General features: G+C 33.7%; 1 protein-coding gene across 2 annotated transcripts; it reads right to left on the bottom strand.

Annotated features, from left to right (window-relative positions):
- Positions 1 to 15,609: 15,609 nt before the first annotated feature.
- Positions 15,610 to 22,920, bottom strand: LOC112769623 (TMV resistance protein N-like). 2 transcript variants are annotated; one of them, XM_029294879.2, is made up of 6 exons: positions 22,372 to 22,920; positions 21,088 to 22,186; positions 20,148 to 20,531; positions 16,901 to 17,818; positions 15,979 to 16,720; positions 15,610 to 15,869 (listed from the first exon to the last, which is right to left on the bottom strand). In XM_029294879.2, exons 1-5 carry the CDS (start codon positions 22,848 to 22,850, stop codon positions 16,022 to 16,024), a joined length of 3,579 nt encoding a protein of 1,192 aa, XP_029150712.2. In that variant the 5' UTR covers positions 22,851 to 22,920; the 3' UTR covers positions 15,610 to 15,869; positions 15,979 to 16,021. The 2 variants fall into 2 exon arrangements, with proteins under 2 accessions (XP_029150712.2, XP_072081710.1); XM_072225609.1 differs by having other exon boundaries at positions 15,610 to 16,720.
- Positions 22,921 to 24,534: the final 1,614 nt, after the last annotated feature.

The following is a 24,534-nucleotide window of genomic DNA, read 5'->3' as shown; positions in this document are numbered from 1 at the left end:
GAATGAATTTTAATTTGTAGGTTGTCAAATAAGTTCTAGGTAAATGCTATGGTACCTAAAAAGTGGTGACTATTTACTAAAAAAGATTAAAAGTTATTATTTAATTTAAAATATATAAAAATAAATAATTTTAAAAAAAATCAAAACTTAGTTAGACAGGTCATAGTAGAATTGGCCTAAGTTATAAGGGAAGAAGAATCAAATTGAAAACTCACACTAATTGACTCAGTCATCGATCTTGCTAGACGCAATGACTGTCCTGGAGTTAATATTTGAATTCCAACTCAAATTCCAAAATTTTAATTGACCCGAATTTAATTTTTAAATAAGTATATATTTAAATATATTTTTAAAAAATTTGTGTCAATATTTTAATCTCAACAAAAAATATTACATTAAAATTTTTAAATTTTATAAAAATAAAATAATAAGTTCTTTTATTACACTTTTAAAAATTTATTAATCTAAATAAAATTTATAAAATCTCACTAAAGTATGAATTTATATGTCTTATTTTTATAAAATTTAAAAAATATCGATACAATAAAATTTTCTTAAAAACAAAAACGTGTGAGGCAAATTTTTTTAGAAATGTATTTAAATATATGCTCTTTTTAAATTTATGATTTTAAGTTGCGTTATTCACTTCTATCAGTTTTTCTTAATAAATGATGTGCACACTTATACATTAATTTGTCACATTAGATAAAATAAAATGACCTCTTTTATATTAGAGGTAAATACTAAATTAGTGGATTCTGACGCTGACAAAATGGTATTTGATTATAATCCTAGAAAAATTTTAAAATTTGACAAAAGTGACCAACTGTTAATTGAATAACCTGGAATTCAGGTATAGAGGTAATGTGTCAGTTAAAATTTACTCACTTTTAATTTTTATAATTTAAAAAAGTTCAGATTTTAGTTTTTAAAAAAACCCTAATCCTCTTTTTTTTTCTAAAACTCTCGTCTCTTTTACTAAATTATTATCATTTTTTAAAACTCTAATCTCTTTTTTTCTTCTTTTTCCTCTCAACGATGTCATTTTTGGGAATTAGGTGGTGGTTAACGAGACTCTGTGGTTGTAGTTGTGGTTGTGGTGTTGGTGGTGGTGGTGATAACGATAGAGAGAGTGAGATCTGCTGCAAAGGCATCTAATGGAAGACCCTTTATTCTTGAGATAATGGTTCAGTTTGCGATTGAGAAGGCGTGTGAAGAGGAAAAATATTGGCGGAGATTCGCGATCCAAGAAAAGGTGTTCGCGTTTGGCTTGAAACCTTCAACACCACCAAAGAAGCCGCCAGGGCCTATGACAGAGATAGAAGGTCGTAAGATTTGCGGAAAGAAAGTTAAATTGAACTTCCCCAACAAGGATGACAAACACTCTATTCAACAATCTCACAACATTATTCCAAACCTTCCTCCTCTGTATCAATATGGTGATGCCAACAACAACAACAACAACAACATGAACAACCAGGAAAGGACTCTGAACCTCAACTTGGAGTTTGGTTACGATCTGAATCATGTAGGAGCCATTGGTGTTGGTGGTGCCATCAACGCAGATCCATTTGTGAGTTGTGTTGATGAGAATTTTGAGTATGGGTCTGGTTGCTACGAAGTGGAAAAAAAATGAGAAATGAAAAACGGGTGGAGTCTTGAGAAGAAGGAGTTAACATCAGAGAAGCATCTTTGGTTAGAAGGGTAAGAAGGAGGAAGGTAGAGGCGGCAACGAATGAAAATGAAGAGGAATTTATTGGGAAAGAAGAAGAAAATTGGTAGATGATGATGAGGAAGGGGAAGAGATGAGGGTTTCAGAAGAAAGGGAATTAGGATTTTTAAAAAATTGAAATTGGAATGTTTTAAAATTATAAAAATTAAAAGTGAGTAAATTTTGTAATTATTATAATTGTTAACTGACACGTCATCTCTAAACTTTGACTCCAGGTAACTCTATTTATGGTTGGTCGCTTTTGTCAAATTTTAAAATCTTTCGGAAATCATTTTGTCAATAACAAAGATCAAGTACTATTTTATCAACGTCAAAATCTTTCAAGTGTCGATTTGGTATTTACTCTTTATATTAACACTTAATTTTCAAATAAATGATGTCATTTACAGTATATATATATATATATATATATATATATATATATATATATATATATATATATATATATATATATATATATTACTTTATTATCATCAGTAGTGAGAATGAAATACATTTTAATCACATTTATGTGAAATGACATCAATTCATTAAAAATTAGATGTCAATATAAAATGACTTCATTTTGTTTTATCTAACATAACAAGTTAACTTGCCATAAATTTATATAGCGTTTGTTTTGAGGTACTGAGACAGAGACTGAGAGACTGAGACTCAGTATCATGTTTGTTAGTTCAGAGACTGGTACTAAAATTTCTGTCTCTGTTCCTAAAATTTCAGTATTTCAGTACCTCTAAAAAGTAGGGATACAGGGGACTAAAATTTTTAGAGATGGAGATTGAAACTTTAATAATATTTTATACCTAAAATATCCTCATTTCAATTAATTAATTTCAATTTTACCCTTTGTACAAATTAAATTAGAGTTTCATTATTGTATCAATTTCTGTCTCCTACTTTACACCAAACAGAATACTAAGATTTATTTCAATCTCTGTCTCTTAGTCTCTGTCTCTCAGTCTCAGTCTTTCTGTCTCTGTCTCTCCACCAAACGCTACCTAGAGATTGATTTGAATTACGATTTGTAGTCTGACTTCAAATTTTAAAAGCTAAATAGAATAATTACTCATCCTAACCTCTTTTTTATATTTTTTAAATTTAAATTGATCCCAAAATTTTGATAGGATATTTTACTTTCTAATAAAATTTTGTGAGGAGTTTAGAAAATTCTAAGACTAATATTTGTGATGACCAAATATTATTACTTTGATAAATAGAAAAAATATTAATTCACATATGTTAATATTGATTTTTGCTATGCAGATTTACTTGGGCCGGAAAATAAATATGTTGCTAGCCCAAACTAAAACCAACAATCAGCCTTGCTACATGTTTCCTATTATGTGGCTGAATTGTTGTATTAATGGGCCAAGCTCAATGTTATTGCAACCAAGCCCATATTTAATTTTGATGAAAGTTTCCTATGCTTGATCTGTTCCAAATTTTATCAGGAAAGCAAATGTTATTATTGGGCTAGAAATTTATTGATTATTGCAACCAAGCCCAATTCCATGAGAATTCCTCATGATTTGTCCGAATCCATGAAGCAAAGAAAAAACAAATCCTCAAATGCTTCCAACGGATTCTATTACACTTCCTGAAAGGATTTCAAAGCTAATTTAAGCATTGGGAATATAAGCAAGTGAGAGAAGATTGATTTGACTAAGGGCATCATTGCTACACGCCAACTAAGGGAAGTAAAAGCAAGCTATTTTCAATTAATTAGTTTAACCACTTTGAAATTGCTTTTCTTCAGATTCTTTCTTCTCTCTCATCCCTTTCTCTCTTCGGTTATTACACAGGAAACATTGATAGCCATGGAAGCAAAAATGAGCTACCGAAAGGAAGAGAAAGCAAGCCTAAAGACCATCACAATGATGGCAAGAAAACATACTAAAATAAAAATGAGCTGTGGCTGAGATCTTCACCAAATATGGTTAGATTTGGTGAGATAAACTCGAGCTCTCCATGCTCAAAAAGGAAGAAGAAGATTCGGCCAACAAGGGAGATTCTTAAAGCATGGCTTGTCTTTGATTCTGCTCAACCACCACAGGAAGTAGCTAGAGTGGCGAAGTGATGGTTGAGGCAGAGATTGAAGCAGATGAAGTCATCATCATCATGAAGCATCAAGGGCCAGAAATCCATCTTGGAGAGCAAGCCAAGGATGGAGAGCTCGGATTGATGAAGAGTGATGACCAAGGAAGGACTAGAGATAATTGCATGTTGGTTATTACATGGTTATCTCTTCTCTCTCTGTGTGGCCGAACCGGTTTCTTGAAGGAAGAAGAAGTTGGCTTGGGTTTTTGGCTTCAAGTGTGGAGGCTTCTCTCTTATATAAAAAAGGGGGAACAGCCACTGGTTGGAGCAAGGAGTTAGAAGTAAGCAGTGAGAGTGCAAGGCACAGGATTCTCAAAGCTACCTAAGCTTACAGATTTTCTTCTCCTTCAATGTATTATGTTTAGTATTTTTCTGTTTAATTTTGTCATGTCTTGAGTCTCATGGAAAAAAGGCAAACAGTGAGGTTTGTATGAAAAATCCATAGAGCGAAAAAAGGCAGAGAGTGCAAAATTAAAAGAAAAAGCCATAGATGTCTTAGAGTTCCTTTGTTCATCTATGTTGTATTTCATGATTCTGTGGAAATCCCCTTGTAAGTTGGGTTAGCACTTTACAGTTTGTAATCTGGAAGATTATAGTGAAATTCCATCATGTTTGTGATGGAGACTGGATGTAGGCTGCACTGCACTTAGCAGCTGAACCAGGATATATCTGGGTGTAATCTTCTTTCTCTCCTACTCCATTTCTGTTTTCTACTGCACAGGAGCAAAAACTAAAAATGTCTCGTGCCAAGTGACGAGACAAAATGAAAAAGTCTCGTGGCTAGGGACGAGCTAAAAACAGAGAAGTCTCCTCTAAGTCCAGCAAGTGTTAGCAAGCAAAAAGGGGCTAAGATTCAACCCCCCTTCTCTTAGCCACTGAAACCATCAATTGGTATCAGAGCTTGGTCTCAAAGAGATCAAGCTTTGCAGCTTGGAGTAAAGATCCTCATGGCAGAAAACAGTGGCGTAAATGTGGTGTCCTATAATCTGACTGAAGGTCAATCAAGCAACAGACCTCCTCTTTTCAATGGAAAAAATTATACCTATTGGAAGGAGAGGATGAAGATATTTGTACAAGCAGTGGATTATAGACTTTGGAAGATTATCCTGGAAGGGCCTCAATTTCCAACAACCACAAGTGCTGAAGGAGTAGTCTCTCTCAAACCAGAAGCAAGATGGACCGAGGAAGATAGGAAGAAAGTAGAATTAAATGCCAAGGCAGTAAACCTGCTCAACTGTGCTATCAGCTTTGAGGAGTACCAACAGGTATCAAGATGCACAACGGCAAAGGAAATCTGGGACAAATTACAAATCACCCATGAAGGAACCACCATTGTAAAGAAGACTCGGACAGACATGTTGAATAGAGAGTATGAAATGTTTGCAATGAAGGAAGGAGAATCCATTGATGAACTGTTCGAACGGTTCAACTCCATCATTGTTGGCTTAGATGCTCTGGGAATTACACATTCTGAATCTGTGCTAGTGAGAAGAGTGTTGAGATGTCTTACAAAAGAGTGGGAAACAAAAGCTTTAATTATTTCTGAGAGCGGTAGCTTAGATTCCATGACACTTGATGATTTGAGAGGAAATCTTCTTGCTTTTGAAAACACCTATTTGAAAAAAGATTCAAAAAAGAAAGGAATTGTTTTTTCTTCTGTGACTAACCCTCTAGATGATGAATCCAGTAACAACTCTCTTGAAAATGAGTTTGTGTTGTTTGTAAAAAAATTCAGGAAAATGATGAAGCTCAAAGGCAAAGGCAGCAACTCAAAGAAGATGAAGAAAGACCTTAGCAAAGTAACCTGTTACAATTGCAAGGAAATGGGGCACTTCAAATCTGATTGTCCCAAGTTAAAGAAGGAGGAAAAGCCGAAAAGAGGAAAGAAGAAGGGACTGATGGCCTCATGGAAAGACTTGGAGAATGACTCAGATGATGATGATGAAGAAACCGAGACCAAGTCACAACCATGTCTCATGGCAGATCACATAGATCAGGTAGTCTTTCATAACCCTAACACTGAGGATCTTCATCTTATGATAGACCACCTTTCTGAAAAAATAAGATGCTTCCTGTTGGAAAATCAAGAACTTGAACAACAAATTACCATTCTTAAAGCTGAAAACAGTTTTCTTAAAGAGAAAGTGAGAGAGGCCGAAACTGCTTGTGATCTTGTTGAAGAAAATAAGTAGTTAAGAGCCCAAATTAAGAGCTGTGAAAGTAATCATTTCGTTCTTGCATATGTGGGTTGTTTTAAACAAAATGAAGAGTTTCTTAAAGAGGTTAAAAGACTTAAGGAAGACCTAGCCCAGTTCACCCAAAGTTCTGAAAATCTGAATCAAATTCTGGCTAGTCAAAAACCTCTTTATGATAAGGCTGGGTTGGGTTTTATAAATCTAAAAAATTTCATTTTGAAAACATTGCTTCATCTTCAAATGATACAAGGTATCAAGACCCCACCTACTTTAACAAAACAGCAACCCCAAGATTTTGTAGGCTATGCAATCGAATGGACACTTTCCTATTCAATGTTTTTTTGGTGAAAGAATGGTTGGTGATAAGGTCTATAAAATTGTTTTTGACTACAATGGCTTAGGACATAGGAGATGGTTTAACGTCAAAGGATCCAAGAAAATTTGGATACCTAAGGTCACTTAAGCTTGTTTTGTAGGTGTGCCTAGCATCCAAACAGAAAGAAAATATGTGGTATATGGACAGCGGATGCTCTAGGCATATGACCGGAAAGACAACCTTCTTCATAAAGCTTGATGAATATGATGGAGGTCTTGTCACTTTTGGTGATGATGCAAAAGGAAAAATAGTGGCTGTTGGGAAAGTTGGTAAAAAATTTTCTTCTTGTATAAATGATGTTCTCCTTGTACATGGTTTGAAACATAATTTGCTTAGTGTTAGTCAATTGTGTGATTTGGGTTTTGAAGTTGTTTTTTAGAAGTTTGTTTGTTTGGTTGTTTGTGAGAAAACTGGGGATATTTTATTTGAAGCTAAAAGGTGTAACAATGTGTATGGATTAACTCTTGAGGATTTAAAGGAACAAAATGTAACATGCTTTACATCTCTTGAATCTGAAAAATGGCTTTGGCATAGAAAGTTGGGTCATGCTAGCATGTATCAAATTTCTAAGCTAGTCAAAAGGAATTTGGTTAGAGGAATTCCAAACATCAAGTTTGATAAGGATCTTACTTGTGATGCTTGCCAATTGGGCAAACAAGTAAAATCCTCTTTTAAATCAAAAGATGGAATCTCAACCAAAAGGCCATTGGAGATGTTATATATTGATCTTTTTGGTCCTACTAGAACCCAAAGTTTAGGAGGTAAACACTATGGCCTTGTGGTGGTAGATGATTACTCTAGATTTGGTTGGGGGTACTTTTCCTTGCTCATAAGAATGATGCTTTTCATGCCTTTTCCACTCTTTGCAAGAAAATACAAAACGAAAAGGATTTGAAAATTGCTCATGTGAGAAGTGATCATGGAAGAGAATTTGAAAATCAAGATTTTGAAAAATTCTGTGATGACTTAGGAATTTCTCATAATTTTTCATGTCCTAGAACCCCCCAACAAAATGGGGTGGTTGAAAGAAGGAATAGAAGCCTTCAAGAGATGACTAGGGCTATGCTATGTGAGAATGAGATTCCTAAATTTTTGTGGGCTGAAGCTGTGAACACAGCATGTTATATTTTGAATAGAACAATCATTAGAAAAGGGTTAAAGAAAACCCCTTATGAGCTATGGAAAAGAACCCCTCCAAATCTTAAGTACTTTCATGTTTTTGGATGCAAATGTTTTGTGCTTAATAATAAAGAAAATCTTGAAAAGTTTGATCCAAAGTCCTATGAAGGAATGTTTGTTGGATATTCCACCACAAGCAAGGCCTATAGAGTTTATCTCAAAGAGCATAGAACCATAGAGGAATCCATACATGTTACTTTTTGTGATTCTAACTTAATTCCTAGTATTGTGAAGGATATTGATTCAGATTGTGAAGAGGCTGGAACCAAATAAAGAAAATCCCAAATCTGTGCAAAATAAAGAATCTGTCAGCTCGGTTTTGTCTCGTCAGATTGGAGGAGACATTTCCATTTTGTCTCCTGAGCAGGCACGAGCAACTAAAACAGTGAGACCACCAGAAGATCATCAAAGCTCTACACCTGTCCGAAAGCCTAGAGAATAGAAGTCTATGAGGGGTTATCCTCATGACTTCATCATTGGTGATCCCTCTCATGGTGTAACAACAAGATCATCCACCAAAAGGCAAGCCGAACCTAGCAATGTTGCTCTCTTGTCACAAATAGAGCCCAACAATGTCAAACAAGCTCTTGAAGATCCATCTTGGGTCAAGGCCATGCAAGAGGAGCTTGCTCAATTTGACAAGAATGAGGTTTGGACATTGGTACCTCATCCGGATGGTAAGAAGGTAACGGGTACTAAGTGGGTATTTAAAAATAAGCTTGGTGAGGATGGACAAGTTGTTCGTAACAAGGCTAGATTAGTGGCCCAAGGTTATGATCAAGAAGAGGGAATAGATTTTGATGAGTCTTTTGCTCCGGTAGCTAGAATGGAAGCAATTAGATTGCTTCTTGCCTATGCCGCTCATAAAGGTTTCAAAATATTTCAAATGGATGTTAAATGTGCTTTCCTTAATGGCTTTATTGATAGAGAAGTGTATGTGGCACAACCCCCCGATTTTGAACAAAAAGAGTTTCCAAATCATGTTTTCAAATTAACTAAGGCTCTTTATGGTCTTAGACAAGCTCCAAGAGCTTGGTATGAAAGGCTTAGTGCCTTCTTGTTGGAAAATCAATTTCAAAGGGGTACCACCGACACTACTTTATTTATTAAAGCATCTAATGATGATATACTCCTTGTTCAAGTTTATGTTGATGATATTATTTTTGGATCGGCCAACATTTCCTTGTGTGAAGAGTTTGGAAAACTCATGACTAGTGAGTTTGAAATGAGTTTAATGGGAGAGCTTACCTTCTTTCTTGGCCTCCAAATTAAACAAACTCCTAGTGGCACTTTTATTTACCAAGGAAAGTATGCAAAAGAACTTATTAAAAAGTTTGGCCTAGAAAATTCCAAAGCAATGGGTACACCAATGCATCCCAATACAAAACTTGAAAAGGATGATGATGGTCAAGATGTAGATGAAACAAAGTATAGGGGAATGATAGGTTCACTCATGTACCTTACCTCCCCTAGACCGGACATTGTCCAAAGTGTGGGTGTATGTTCAAGGTTCCAATCTCACCCAAAAGAACCCCATCTCACGGCTGTTAAGCGCATCATTAGATATATTAAGGGAACTTGTGATTATGGATTATGGTATCCTAAATCTGATGACTTTTGTGCAGTAGGGTTTTGTAATGCAGATTTTGTGGGAGATAGAGTGGATAGACAAAGCACATCCGGCATGTGTTACTTCCTTGGAAGCTCACTCAATATGTGGTCAAGCAAAAAGTAAGCCACAGTGGCTTTATCCACAGCTGAAGCAAAATACATTTCCGCATCTGCATGTTGCACTCAATTAATTTGGTTAAAAACACAATTAGAAGATTACAAATTAAAAATCAATAGTATACCCTTATTTTGTGATAATATGAGTGCTATAAACATCTCAAAAAATCCTGTTTTGCACTCAAGAACAAAGCACATTGAAATTAAATATCATTTCATTAGAGAACATGTGCAAAAGGGAACTATTGATATTCAATTTGTAAAATCTGAAGACTAAATTGCTGATATTTTTACAAAACCCCTCTGTGAAGACAGATTCTGTACCTTGAGAAAGAGTTTGGGAATGTTTGATTTAAGTTTCATTGAAAATTTGTGAATTTTTAACTCTGTTCAGTTTTGTCTCGTAGGTTTGGACGAGATAAAAATGCAAGCTTGATGGAGGAGCTATGATCAAAGGGGAGGCAACGCAGATTTAAATTTTCATGGGCCCCACCTAATAATTCCTGACCCCACCATGGCAGTTTAGTTAGTTATTCTTTCTTTGAAAATAAAATCACAAAATCCCTTGGATTGTCTTTTCAAATCTTGTTGGAAGAAGCATGTTGTCAAATCATATCTTTTCCTTCCAACTAATCCCTTGATTCAAGGAAAACTCCCTTTTTATCACTTTTTGAAACTCCCATTTGGTTAATAACCGTGCCATTATGGTCATTAACTTCCCCATCATCTCTCTCCAATCCTCATTTATTGCACCACTAACCTCCTTCCACCCTCACTCTCTTTCGGCACTCACCCCTTCATATTCAACCTCCTCATTTCTCCTACCATGAAAAAGAAAACTGCTCTTAGGAGAAGTAGCCGAACCCCCATTCCAAAAAACCCACCTTTTTCATCACCTCCAACCCATACACAAATCCATCTCCATTCTCCCTCATCTTCTACTCATTCCCCTCCATCCAAAAGGACCGAAACCATGCGCCGTAAGGTCGTTGCTAAGAAAACGTCAGGGAGAGGCAAATCTGGAAAGGCCAAGGAACCTAGTGTTGAAGAGGATGAAGACGAGTCACATACCTCGCCTCCTTAATCATCACCGAAAAGATCCACTCCACATGCAAGGAGCTCTCAAAAGAGGCAGAAAAACTTTGTGTTGCATGATACTAAGGAACCTGCGAATTTGGAGTCACTCGAATTCAAGAACAAGTTTCACAAACCTCATTCCCATTTTGATCTCTCTAGGTTCTACTCGTGTGCGTTCTATGAATTTCACAAAGAGGTCTTGCTAAAACGACATCTCTGCCCCTCTTACTTGGTGAATCTTGAAAATCTGGCCACCAAAGGAATCAACTTTTCTTCTCTGTTTGATGCTCTGAAATGGACCCCTCTGGTTCACATTCAGAAACTGGTTTACCCGAAGCTGGTCCGGGAATTCTATGCAAACATGCGTTTGATTGATGGCTCAATCCATTCTTACGTCAAGCGTGTTTACATAACTCTCAATCCACAAACCATAGGTACTACTCTTGGGTATGAAGATGAAGGACCAAAAGTTTACATGATTGATAAATGGGATGATCAAGTAGGAATCACACAACAAGCTGTCTTGCAACACATCTGTGCAAACCTTTCTGGACTAGATGGATTAATCCCAACTCACAAAGTCCTCGGCTCGGAGAACTCTCTATTGCACCGTATCATCACTCATATCCTCACTCCTCAAAGTGATTCTCACCATAGAGTAACAGTTTCTGACTCTATTATCCTATTTGCTCTCATTACTTCTACCCCAATTTCATTTGCTTATATTATGATACGTCATATGTGGGAAGCAGTAAAGAGTACTAAAAAGACTAATCTTCCATATGGCATGTTCCTTACATGTATATTTGAGTACTTTAAGGTTGATTTGTCTAATGAATCTGTTGAGAACAAGGTTTCCATGATTAAAGGAGGAGGAGTTTCGGGCAAGAAAGGCAAGCGGTCTGTTCCCTCTGAACCATCTCTCAGTGATCTGGAGAGCCGTCCTGAATCCTCAGATGTCACTCAATCAATCCAGGAGGTTCTCAAAGAGTTTCGCAATATGGCTAAGTTAATGCGTAAATCTCACAAGGCTGCCCGGAAATTAGAATATGATCAGGAAAGGGCTTGGAAGAAATGTCACGAAAGAGTTGGTTTCATGATTAAAAGCTTTGATGATGACATGGGAACAGGAGATTATGAAGATGATTCTGGTTCAGAGATCAATCTTTCTGATGATTAATGACTGTTTCTTTACTTTATTTGATATTGGCTCCATTAGACTCAATCTGTTTTTTGTAGGAGCATGACTTGATACTCATTGCTCTGTGATACTTTGCTACACTCTTGTTACTTTATTATGGATATTTTGTTGTGTTGTTCATATTTTGTGCAGGTGCCCCTTGATGACAAAAGGGGGAGGAAAATTAGTTTCCAAAATTGAAATTGAAACTAATGAAAACAGGGGAGGATTTGCTGAAACAGGGGATGAAATTTTCAAATTGAAAATTCATGATCTCCCTTGTTTAAAGAATGCATGTTGTTATTGCATTTGTTTTACTATGGTTACTGCTGTTGGAAATGCACTTGGCATTTGGTTTATGATGATGTTTGACAATATGTTTGTATTGATCATATGAATGCCTGATTGTTGATTTATCTTGATGAACATGCTTGTATTGAAATAGGAATATTCTTATTCATCTTGGTAAACATGCTGGTTTGAAAATTTATTTTTGGCAGTTCCTTTAAATTGTGATATCTAACAGTTGCCATGTTTTGATATGATCGTATGTGATTCAAAATATTTTCCTTACTTGAATAATATGGCTCTGATATCTTGACTGGAAAATATTTGAAATTTTTGAACAACTTTGTTTTGTGGTAATGTTTGAGCAGTAAATCAGTTTATGATATCAAATGAGTTTTGATTATCAATTAAAACTGCTCATAAATCAAGCATTTAGCATCATATAACATGCTAAATAACATTATTGCTTGAAGCTTGATTAAAATGTTACAGGTTAGTGCTTCCCTTGGTAAAATAAGCATACATCAAGGGGGAGCCATGTGACATTTAGAAAGGGGGAGAAATTCAATCTTCAAAGGGAGTTCTCATACTCAATTTTTTTAAATTTCTTTCCATTTCAATTTTAATAATGTTTGTCATCAAAGGGGAGATTGATGAGTTTGGAAAACTCTAAGACTAATATTTGTGATGACCAAACATTATTACTTTGATAAATAGCAAAAATATTAATTCACATATGCTAATATTTATTTTTGCTATGCAGATTTACTTGGGCTGGAAAATAAATATGTTGCTAGCCCAAACTAAAACCAACAATCAGCCTTGCTACATGTTTCCTATTATGTAGCTGAATTGTTGTATTAATGGGCCAAGCTCAATGTTATTGCAACCAAGCCCATATTTAATTTTGATGAAAGTTTCCTATGCTTGATCCGTTCCAAATTTTATCAGGAAAGCAAATGTTATTATTGGGCTAGAAATTTATTGATTATTGCAACCAAGCCCAATTCCATGAGAATTCCTCATGATTTGTCCGAATCCATGAAGCAAAGAAAAAACAAATCCTCAAATGCTTCCAACGGATTCCATTACACTTCCTGAAAGGATTTCAAAGCTAATTTAAGCATTGGGAATATAAGCAAGTGAGAGAAGATTGATTTGACTAAGGGCATCATTGCTACACGCCAACTAAGGGAAGTAAAAGCAAGCTATTTTCAATTAATTAGTTTAACCACTTTGAAATTGCTTTTCTTCAGATTCTTTCTTCTCTCTCATCCCTTTCTCTCTTCGGTTATTACACAAGAAACATTGATAGTCATGGAAGCAAAAATGAGCTACCGAAAGGAAGAGAAAGCAAGCCTAAAGACCATCACAATGATGGCAAAAAAATATACTAAAATAAAAAATGAGCTGTGACTGAGATCTTCACCAAATATGGTTAGATTTGGTGAGATAAACTCGAGCTCTCCATGCTCAAAAAGGAAGAAGAAGATTCGGCCAACAAGGGAGATTCTTGAAGCATGGCTTGTCTTTGATTCTGCTCAACCACCACAGGAAGTAGCTAGAGTGGCGAAGTGATGGTTGAGGCAGAGATTGAAGCAGATGAAGTCATCATCATCATGAAGCATCAAGGGCCAGAAATCCATCTTGGAGAGCAAGCCAAGGATGGAGAGCTCGGATTGATGAAGAGTGATGACCAAGGAAGGACTAGAGGTAATTGCATGTTGGTTATTGCATGGTTATCTCTTCTCTCTCTGTGTGGCCGAACCGGTTTCTTGAAGGAAGAAGAAGTTGGCTTGGGTTTTTGGCTTCAAGTGTGGAGGCTTCTCTCTTATATAAAAAATGGGGAACAGCCACTGGTTGGAGCAAGGAGTTAGAAGTAAGCAGTGAGAGTGCAAGGCACAGGATTTTCAAAGCTACCTAAGCTTACAGATTTTCTTCTCCTTCAACGTATTATGTTTAGTATTTTTCTGTTTAATTTTGTCATGTCTTGAGTCTCATGGAAAAAAGGCAAACAGTGAGGTTTGTATGAAAAAGCCATAGAGCGAAAAAAGGCAGAGAGTGCAAAATTAAAAGAAAAAGCCATAGATGTCTTAGAGTTCCTTTGTTCATCTATGTTGTGTTTCATGATTCTGTGGGAATCCCTTGTAAGTTGGGTTAGCACTTTACAGTTTGTAATCTGGAAGATTATAGTGAAATTCCATCATGTTTGTGATGGAGACTGGATGTAGGCTGCACTGCACTTAGCAGCTGAACCAGGATATATATGGGTGTAATCTTCTTTCTCTCCTACTCCATTTCTGTTTTCTACTGCACAGGAGTAAAAACTAAAAATGTCTCGTGCCAAGTGACGAGACAAAATGAAAAAGTCTCGTGGCTAGGGACGAGCTAAAAACAGAGAAGTCTCCTCTAAGTCCAGCAAGTGTTAGCAAGCAAAAAGGGGCTAAGATTCAACCCCCTTTCTCTTAGCCACTAAAACCATCATTTTGTTTTCTAAAGTTTTTGAGAATGAATGCTTCTATAGGATATATTGGTTTTCTTATTATCTTATACTAAAATTTATTAAAAATTTGATTTAAAAAAATCAGTTTCTTTATTTTTTGAATAAAAATTTATTACGAAGTAAAATGTTTCATTTGAATTTTTTTGAGATCAAAATTAAGTGATTACTACTTTTATAATAGGAGTATTTTTTTTATTGTTCAAGATATCTCTAATTCAATAGGTTAAAAATTAATTTATTATAAATCTAAACTTTATTTAAAAATTTACAATTGGTCAATGAATTATTATATACACAAGATATCTATTTAAGTAGATGAGTAAATTAATCAACTTAACCAACTTAAATTAATTCATAGTAATAGTATTTGATTCTTTCTTTCTTATTTATCAAATATTTAAGCAACAGTATTAGTTCCTATTACTTTTTGTCTCAACATAGAAACATAATAATAATTATTAATCGTATTAATTAAGTTTTCATACGAAAATAATTACAATTTATCTCTTTATGTAATCTTTTATTATTAATATGACTTTTTTTTATTATGAGATAGAAATTAATATAAAATAGGAGTATCACTTTTAAAATTAAAAATTAATCTAAAGACAATATTCTTAAATTAAAAACAAAGAATAATAAATAATTTTTTTAAACATTTTTGTAAATTAAGAGTATAAATTTATGTGTCAAAAAGTGAGAGATGCAATGTGCAAATGAGAAATATTAGGATTATCAGAATTTATTATTTAAATAATACTACATATCTAAGTCTTTTTATGAATCAAGTCTAATCAAATTAAACAATAAGATTTAAAATAATACTAGTCATAACTATTTTTTATTATGTTAAACTAATTTAGTTAGACTTGATTAACAAAAAAACTTAAATGTGTAGTATTATTTTTATTATTTTTGACTATCATTTAACCATTAACTTAACTCGTTTAGTTTAGTTTTTTTTTTTTATCTAATAATCTAATAGCATATTTTATCACATATTTTTATATTTTTAAACATTAATCGTTAATTAATAACACAAAATAAAAAATTCTTATTGTTCTTTAGCATTTTTTGTTGCAAATATTTGATACAAAAATAGCAACAAAGAAATAACTTTTGCAGGTACACTTTCTCTCAAAATGTGGCAACTTCTATTAGCTATGAAATAACGAAAACAGAGTACATAAGGTCGAACCAAAAAGAGGTTAATTTTACTCAGTATTTGATCCAACCATCAATATATATAGCAAGATGAATATGACGAGAGTCATGGTTGCATTGGGATATAAGTTAATAACAAATCGGTAATTTTCACAATCAAAATATACAATAAGAAGAACACTCAAGTTTTCAGAGTTCTCAACTTCTCATACAATTTTTTTTATGATTGGACTAGCTAGGGTTAGCCACAAACCTAACAGTAATACGAAGAACGACTCATCAAATTTATAATAAAACAACAGAGTTTCCATTGTTCCCGCTATGTTTTGCTTCTTCAATCTTCATATGTGCTTGGAGAGTGGCAAAGCAAAAGAATAAGTGATTGTTGAAGAAACCTCTTTCTATTAAAGAATAAAAAATAACAAACATATGAAAAATGAGTAAAAGAAGGATAATTACCTCAAGGAAGATGGTTCTGTAAAGTGTGTCTGGTTGGCCTCACTTAAAGGCCAATATTTGCGAGATTAATTTCTTTGCTTTTGGCTTCTAGATTCTCCTTTTCCTCCTCATCAGTTACATACCAATTGTAAGGAAGCTGGATTTTAGGCCCAATGCTACTGTTGTTGCTTTCAGGCACTTCCTCAATAACCAACCCATGATCTTGAAGTAGGATTTCAGACGGATACACAAACATGGAGGATTCCAGCTGATATTGTGATTTTCTTTGAATTATTTCTATATCTTGCTTGAATACCATGCGCAGTCCCCATTTCCTCATCTCAATGCCTGGGCAGGCTTTAAATGTGATATTGGCTCCTGTTTTCACAAAATGGCAGTGTGGCCGAGAAATATAGATAATCCAGACATGTTCTAAGTTTTGGGTCTTAGGAGGTTGGGACCCACCTTTGAAGTCTAAACGACATGGCATACAGAAGGTTTCTTCTGCCTGTTCACTTTCAAAAGAAAGATAAAATGGACTCGCCAATGATGTGGACAACCGGTTATGAGAAGAACCAGTAATCGCTGAAGGATCGGTTACACAAAATGCTACACAAAAGGTAAAGCCTATCCAATTGTCATCTATATTATTAGAGTCCACTATCCTTATTGTTAATCCACCCACAAATAAACGATTGAACCACCATGGAAAACTACTCTCGGGTATAACAATGTCAAAGCCACACCTGAAATGACAAGGTTGCTGGTACCAGAGAAATACACAGATATATCAGTGAGATCTCTCAACAAAAGATTTTTTCTTTTTCCTTTTCCAAAAAGAACGTATCAATGAGATAGATATTGTTTGGAGATGAGATAAACTTAGGCATAATATATAATTTCGGAAGTATTAATAGACTTAGCATAGCATATAATTTCGCACCTTAATTAATCTTGTTAGCCAGACAAATGCCCAATTTAGACAACACTGTATATCAACTATGGGAGAATAAAGCATATATAGTCCTGAACCCTGATTCCTTGATCCAGATATTGTTTTAAAATATCGTCCTCCTGATGAGTTATCGACAAATGGGAGTGTAGGCAATGAAGAAAGATTAAAGCAATGCTCCAAGTTCAAATATGCTAGGCTGGAAAGACTCTCAATGGTACTGGGTAAACTATTGAATTTGTTACCCTGTAAATTCAGTCTTTCTAACCCCTTTAATTCTCCGATATCAACAGGGACTTTCCCTAGATTGCAAAAGCCAAGATCTAAAAATGTCAAAGCTTTCGAAATCCGAGGAGAAATGATGGACCTGCCAAGAGTTTGATGAAGTTTGGATCTTTCATATTTGTTCAAAATAAACTGAAGTTTCCAAAGGTTTGAGCACCCCTGAAAATCTAGAGTTTGAAGAGATGTCATCCAACTGATATCATTGGGTCCCTCCTTCAGCCCTAGACAACTTCTCAAACTCAAAGATCTAAGTTTTCCAAGGGCCCAGAGAGATTCATGCACCTTAGCCAAACTTGTACATTGTTCAAGATCAAGATATTCTAGATTTAAGAGCCCTGAAAAATCTGGCGTAGTTTTCAATTTTGTACAGCCTGAGAGATGTAGAACTATGAGAGAACTTAACTTGCATTCATCACCGCCAAAGTAGAGGGTAACCAAACTACTACAATCCCGCAAATTCAAGTAGACAAGTCGTGCAAGAAGGCCAATTGAAGGGTGAACATGTTGTAGGTTTGTGCATCCTGAAAAATTTAATCGCTTAAGACTTGTGCACCATTCAAAATTTGGCGTTTCCATAAGCTTTTTCGAGTTGCTCAAATCTAATATTGTCAGGCGAAAAAATGTCTGTGAAATAGAACAACGATCAGCAAGTCAGTTTGTTAAATCAAAGCTTTAAAATCTCCACCAGCGAGTCAGTTTTCTACCAAAAATTTTGATTTTTCTAAGGGAGAAAGAAAAACTTTCGACCATCAATATACAATAAGGCTTAAAATACTATACTATTTTCTTGTCATAATCGCATTAGTTTAAATGAAACTTTGGTGGGTGATTAGAAAAAAATTGCTTATAAGGAAGTATTTTTTACAAATTAAAATATATTTTGAAAATAAAATTTGGTTACATTTAGTCATGTAGGACAATGAAACTTGGTTACATTTACCCACTTAGGACAATGAAATTTGAACTTCTAAAAATCTAGAGTAATTTAATATTAATATTTTAATTATTCTAGTGCGAAAGTTTAATTATTCTGCTGTAAAATTTTAATTATTTTGTAGTTTATTATTCTAATAAACATGTGGAAAACATATATAAATATACACAACTACATGATAGTGGATTTCTAATATTCAGAAAATATTTTTGGAAAACAAGACGTTGAAAAATGCTTTTGACATTGTTCATAAACCTGATTGGAATAAAAAATATTCTTACGTTTCAAATATAACGATTTACTACCATTTCAAAAGAAAGGATTAGTTTTAAACTGAAAAATAGATCACACACTGACACACGGGTTTTTTAATCTATAACAAATAATTCGTTTTGTATTCAGTAAATAAAATATATCATGTACTTATATTAATATTTTTTTAAAAATTGAGTACTTTAAAAAGAAATTAAAAAAATATTTTTTAAAGTTAATTTTTTTATTAAAATTAAAAAATATAGTATAATCTTATGTATTAATAAAGATTTAAATTTATTTTAATATTTATATCTATTATGATTTTTTTAAAATTTTAATAATTATTTTACTAAATTTAATCATTATTATTTATACTTATTAAAAATATTTTTTAGTTTAATTTATTAAACATACATATTACAATTTTTTAAAAAAATTATCTTTTAAAATCTAACTTTAATAAGCTACCTTCAAAAAATAATACTTTTATCAATCCTGCCCTTAGCATAAGAAAATAGAACGATAAGTTTTTTTTTTTTTTTTTTTTTTTTTTTTTTTTTTTTTTTTTTTTTTTTTTTCAACCAAAGTATCAACCATTAAATATAGTATTTAATTTGTCATTGACTTGTAAAGGTGAAATAAGTCAAATAACTGGTCCAAAATTTAAAATTTCTTCCCATCTAAAATAAAATTCAAAAGTTTCAACCTTTGATTAAAAGGAAAGATGAGTCCTTTTGGGCAATTAAATCCCACCTATAAAAAGCCTATTCCATTTTTTTTGTTAGCATTTTATAATCATGCCACCTCATGACCTAAAGTAAATTTTGATATAAGTTTTAACGGTTATTAGATATTTTAGAAATATTGTTATTTCATAATTTGAATCATTAATTTTATTAAAATATAATATATATAATTATTTAACGATTAAATTTATTAAAACATTAATATTTCTAGAATACTTGGTCATTTTTCTATAAGTTTAAATATTAGGAGAGCGATATTATCAATTTTTTAGAATTCTTTAAATTATTCTTTATATTTATTATTTTATTTTTTATAGTGATAAAAAAAATTTTATTATGAGAATATCATATGAGTTTATTTGGGTGAATTTCTATTAAAAGATTTTTTTAATTTTTCAAATGATCCTTTTTAAAAAAAATTTAAAAGAATAAAAGTAATTTTATGTTTAGATATCTTATGTAAATAAAGGTATCTTTATATCTGATAATTATATTTGGGTACAATAATATAAAAATATTTTTTATTTTTTTATTATGTTAAAATATTTTTTAAGTAAAAATTATTTTAAAAATAAATATAAATTGTAACTTATAAAAAAATATATTTTTATTTTTTTAGTATTTTTACTTTTACTACTAAAATATTGTCAAATATAAAATAAAAAATATCTTTTTATTAAAAAAAATATTTTTCTAATAATTTAATAGTATTCAAACAAACTCAATATAAAAGTGACATTATCAATTAGAAAATAACAATATATTTATTTCCTAAATCCTATTAAATTAAATAATTGCCTAATATAAAATTATAAATAATTTGCATTGTACATGTTTAGGGACTTACATATAAAACTGAATTTTTAAAATTCGAAAAATAAAATTTGAATCTACGTTTTATTATTATTTTCTTTCGTTAATTAATAATACTTTAATTCTGCAATTGTGTCTTATGCAGGAAAAAAGAGAAAGAAAGAAAAAGACAAGAAAATCATTGTAGTAATTAATAGTTTAATACCTTGCGGCCTTCCCATAGGCTTTGGATACTGCTACCAGACAAATTCATTTCAACGAGACTTTCTGAAGGGTGAAACACTGATGGCAAAGAAGGAAAAGGGTAACCATGCCATGAAAGATACTTCAGACAACTAGAAAGACATTTGAGTTTACTTTCTGAAGGGTGAAACAGTGATGGCAAAGAAGGGAAAGGGTAACCATGCGATGAAAGATAATGCAAAATACAACTAGAAAGAGATTTGAGTCTACTTTCTGAATGGTAGTTCTTTTGATGTACAATGAGCAGCTTGAGATCCTTCATTTTGGACAACCCTTCAACCATCTGATTGCAATCGCTGATATCCTCTTTTATATCAACCACTACGGCTTTAATCTCATTTGTTCCCTGACAAACATGAATTTTTAGTAAACAACAACGGAAGTACTATAAAAATGTTTAATTTTGTAGTTTTGACAAATTTGCACACAAGTATCTCTGTACTTTAAAATTTGAAATGGCATTTCTATATATAATAAAAAGATTTAATTTGGTTCCTCTTTACAATTGTATTAAGATGATTAATATCTTTAGAATATTTTATTTCAAGATTCAAAAAATAAATATTCTAAAAATATTAATTTTTTAAACAATCCCACTCTGTAACTAACAAATATTTTTAAACTGCACTCTAGTTATTTAAAATTGACTGGTTAGGAGTTGTTTTTCTATAGTTTTTTTTTAATTAACAAGTAAGTACTTAATTAAAAATAAATTTATGATATAAAAGTCTAATTGCAAAACAGCAAGAATTTAATTGAAAATTTAACAAAAGTATAAAAAGTTTCAAAGTAATTAAACAGGAAAAAAAAAAAAAAACCGGATCATCGGCATATATATGTGTTCAATCACTTAGAAACGTGAAAATTAAAATTTTCTCATGAAACTAAAGGTGACTCATTACCGTTTCTGACATCAAGACATGATGGAAATCCTTGTAACTCCATAATCTACTCCATGATCCAGGTTCTTGAGGATATTTCTCCCGAACAATTTTCTTTCCCAACTCTTGCAGCATTTCGTGCATATGAATTTCTTGGTTTCTAATGGTTATGAGTGATTTCTCCGCAATAACTGAAATTCCAATATGAGGATATAATCCAAGAGAATCTAGTATTCGCTTTACATAATCCTCCCTCTCCCCTCTGAAAAAACAAGCAATGTGCAGAAATATTTCTTTCTCCTCAAATTTTAACCCCTCATAACTTATCCGAAGCACATTTGCAATTTCGTCTTCTAGATTATTCCTTAATCTATCCAAAGCATCTTTCCATTGGGTAGCATTGCGGGAACACAAGAAAGAACCCAGCACTCTAATTGTCAGTGGATGTCTTTGAGCGTATTTAAGTACTTCAGGAATCAGCTCCTCACAATTGTTACTTGGACCCTCTCTCTTGAAGGCTTTTCTACTAAACAGCTCATGAGCTTCTTTATCACTCAACAGGGGAACATTGTGAACTTCATCGGCTCCATACGCTTTTAAAATATGCTCATCCCTGGTGGTTATTATCATTCTACTCCCTTCACAAAGTAATTTAGGATTGATAGCCAACTCTTCTAATTGCTTTAGGTGATCAACATTGTCCAACACAACAAGGATCTTTATACTGTGTAGCCTATTTATTATAATCCCAGATATCTCAGAAGGACTGTAAGTATCTAATCTTTTTACCTCCAAAGCTTCGTGAAGAATTTGTTTTTGTATGGCCATAGCACCACCATCCTTGTAAAGTTTGCTCACATTCTCAACAAAACAAGAAGCATCAAATTGATAAGAGATTCTATCATATAAGGCTGTAGCATGAGTTGTCTTTCCTACACCGCCCATCCCCCATAATCCTAAAACTCGAAAGCCATCATCTTCTGATCTTAACTTGAGAAGCTTTTCCAATTCTTCCACACGAGGTTGCATCCCAATCAAGTCATCAGCAAACCCAGAGAATTTATGATTCAATGTTTTCACTATTTTCTGAACAATATTTTCAACCTCTTTGAACTCTGGCCTGAAAGAGAAACAAGAATATAATACTGATGAGAAGTAAGAACGAACGGAACTAATTTAAATTTAGTGGAACTTTTATTGGCAAATTAGATTTCTAGCCTATCCAAACTTGATCGATTAATAAGTACGTGCACAACCATGGAAAAGAAAAATTAATAAGAATGGATTGTGTGGTAGTATACGTACTTATTTCTAACATCCCAACCAACAGAATTTGCCAAAGTCGTCATAGCACTCTTCCAGCGACGGACCTTAGCTAGCTGTTGTCTCCGTGAATGGGAAATAAAAGCATCGTGGTACACACCGTTCTGTTTGCGCACATGAGAAGGATCCACATCATAGAAAACGGGCAAGATAGCTTGATTGAACTCTCTCTGGCAGTCAACAATAGCAGCCATTTCGTCTAAACACCAAGTGGAGGTGGGGTACTCCTTTGAGAAGACAACAATGGAAACCCGTGAATCCCTAATTGCCTGCATGAGCTGAGATGAAATGGGTTGACCTTGCTCCAGCGTCTTGTCATCCTTGAAGGTGAAGATGCCTTTTCGGATGAGGTGATTGTAGAGATGATCAACGAAGGTATTGCGGGTGTCGGCACCTCTGAAACTGATGAACACATCGTATTTGCAAATTCGCCGAGGTGGTTTGGTGCTGATTCTTTCCATCGGATGTGAGGTTCACTGGGCAATGAAGCAAGCAGTGATGGAGAAATGATAGCGCTTTAGATTAGAGCAAGAGATGTAAAAAACAATGCAAATGAATGAAAATAGCGACAGGTTACTTTTGAGCAAGTCAATTGGGTTGACTTTGTGAATGTCGCCTAAACATTGAAATGTAAACAACACAAGAATTGGGGAAAGGCCCTTGGCCAGCTCTTGCCTTCTTGGATTGAAAATTGGAACGCATGCACCATGCATTAAGCGTTCTTAATGACCACTCCTTGAACAAATCGAATATGCAAATCAATACAAAACAATACAGTGTACGAACAAGAATTTTATAGGAAAACAAAATACTTTTTTTTATTGGTAGATGTGAATTATAAGAGGGTGTTTATGCGTCGAGTAAAATTGAATTTGTCTTGATTCAAATTCGATCCTAAATATACATTGAGTTTATTTTTTAAACTCTAATCCGTCTCGAGACCGATGAAACTTAAATATTTTCGGGTCACAACTATATTAGGACCAAACCGGATGAAAACCAGGTCTTCAAAGTTTTAACAATAATTAACCAACTTGAGTTGGTCGAGTGGTCAGCTCACTCTTCCGCTTAAAGCAGACCCTTAAATGGAGCTTAGATCCGTGACGGATTAGTTTTTGACCTGTTGGGTTAGGGGATACCGTGGGCAACCAAAAAAAAAGTTTTAACAATAATTTATAAAAAAAACTTATTTATAAAGAAATTTATTTATGATCCACTTATTTATAAAGAAGAAATTTGTTATCAAAAGGTTGATATCCATATTTGAACTTGAATTTGTCCATAAATTCTAATTTGATGCTTCTTTGATCTATTTTCTAATTCAACTAATGTGATTAAAAATAAAACAATAAGCTTATAATTAATATAACATAATATTGAAATTAATTCAAAACATATATATCTTTTTTAGTTTCTTTAGGGTGCACATGAATCGGGAGAAGCCGGGTTCGCCTTGACCAGGACCCGACCTGAAATAATGATTGGGTCTATTTTTGAGATTCTTATCCAACCCTAAACCCGGTGAAATCACATCAAATTAATCTCTAAAATATTCGGGTCGGGCCGAATCTTTGGACCGGATCGGATCATGAACACCTTTAATTATAAGATTTGATTTTATATATTATAAAAAGATTATATTTATTTAAAATGTAACTTGTACTGCACCCAAGAATCTCGGCCACGTCCGAGATATACCTCGACGCAACAGTCACCTTTCAAAACCGCCTACATACTCGAATCACGGAACTAACGTGCATGCCAGCATATCCGGATTGATCCACTCGCCAAAATCTCGGAACACGCTGGCTGATCAGACTACATGCTAAGCCTATAATTCCGAAGAGGTAAAATTGAGCAGGACACGGCAAAGAAAATACCCTCACTCAATAGAACTGCTCTGCTTACCCTATGCTTCTCATCCCTAACCTCATATACTCGTTTTTAGTTGTGCTTTATTCTGTCACTGACTTGAGTGTCGGAGTCCTTTTTGCAGGTACCACGCTCGGGTTTCGAGTTCATAAGGATAACGTCGGCTCAGGACTAACGTCGGCTCAGGAGCACTCATCGCATCACTAGATCGACGTATAGATCAAGCGCAATATCCTTGCCAGAACATTTGGCGCCCACCGTGGGGCCGACGTT

Source organism: Arachis hypogaea, chromosome 18 (genome assembly GCF_003086295.3).
Source record: "Arachis hypogaea cultivar Tifrunner chromosome 18, arahy.Tifrunner.gnm2.J5K5, whole genome shotgun sequence".
Lineage (NCBI taxonomy): Eukaryota > Viridiplantae > Streptophyta > Magnoliopsida > Fabales > Fabaceae > Arachis > Arachis hypogaea.
The sequence above is the reverse complement of the archived record's forward strand: the minus strand, read 5'-3'. Positions and strand labels throughout refer to the sequence as shown.

Excerpts from the sequence above, each read along its gene's own strand:
- LOC112769623 (XM_072225609.1), bottom strand. The coding sequence starts at position 22,850 with ATGGAAAGAATCAGCACCAAACCACCTCGGCGAATTTGCAAATACGAT. Across the intron at positions 20,532-21,087 it reads ATGTCTTGATGTCAGAAACG|GGAACAAATGAGATTAAAGC; the intron begins GTAATGAGTCAC and ends CATGTTTGTCAG. Across the intron at positions 17,819-20,147 it reads GCCTATGGGAAGGCCGCAAG|ACATTTTTTCGCCTGACAAT; the intron begins GTATTAAACTAT and ends TCTATTTCACAG.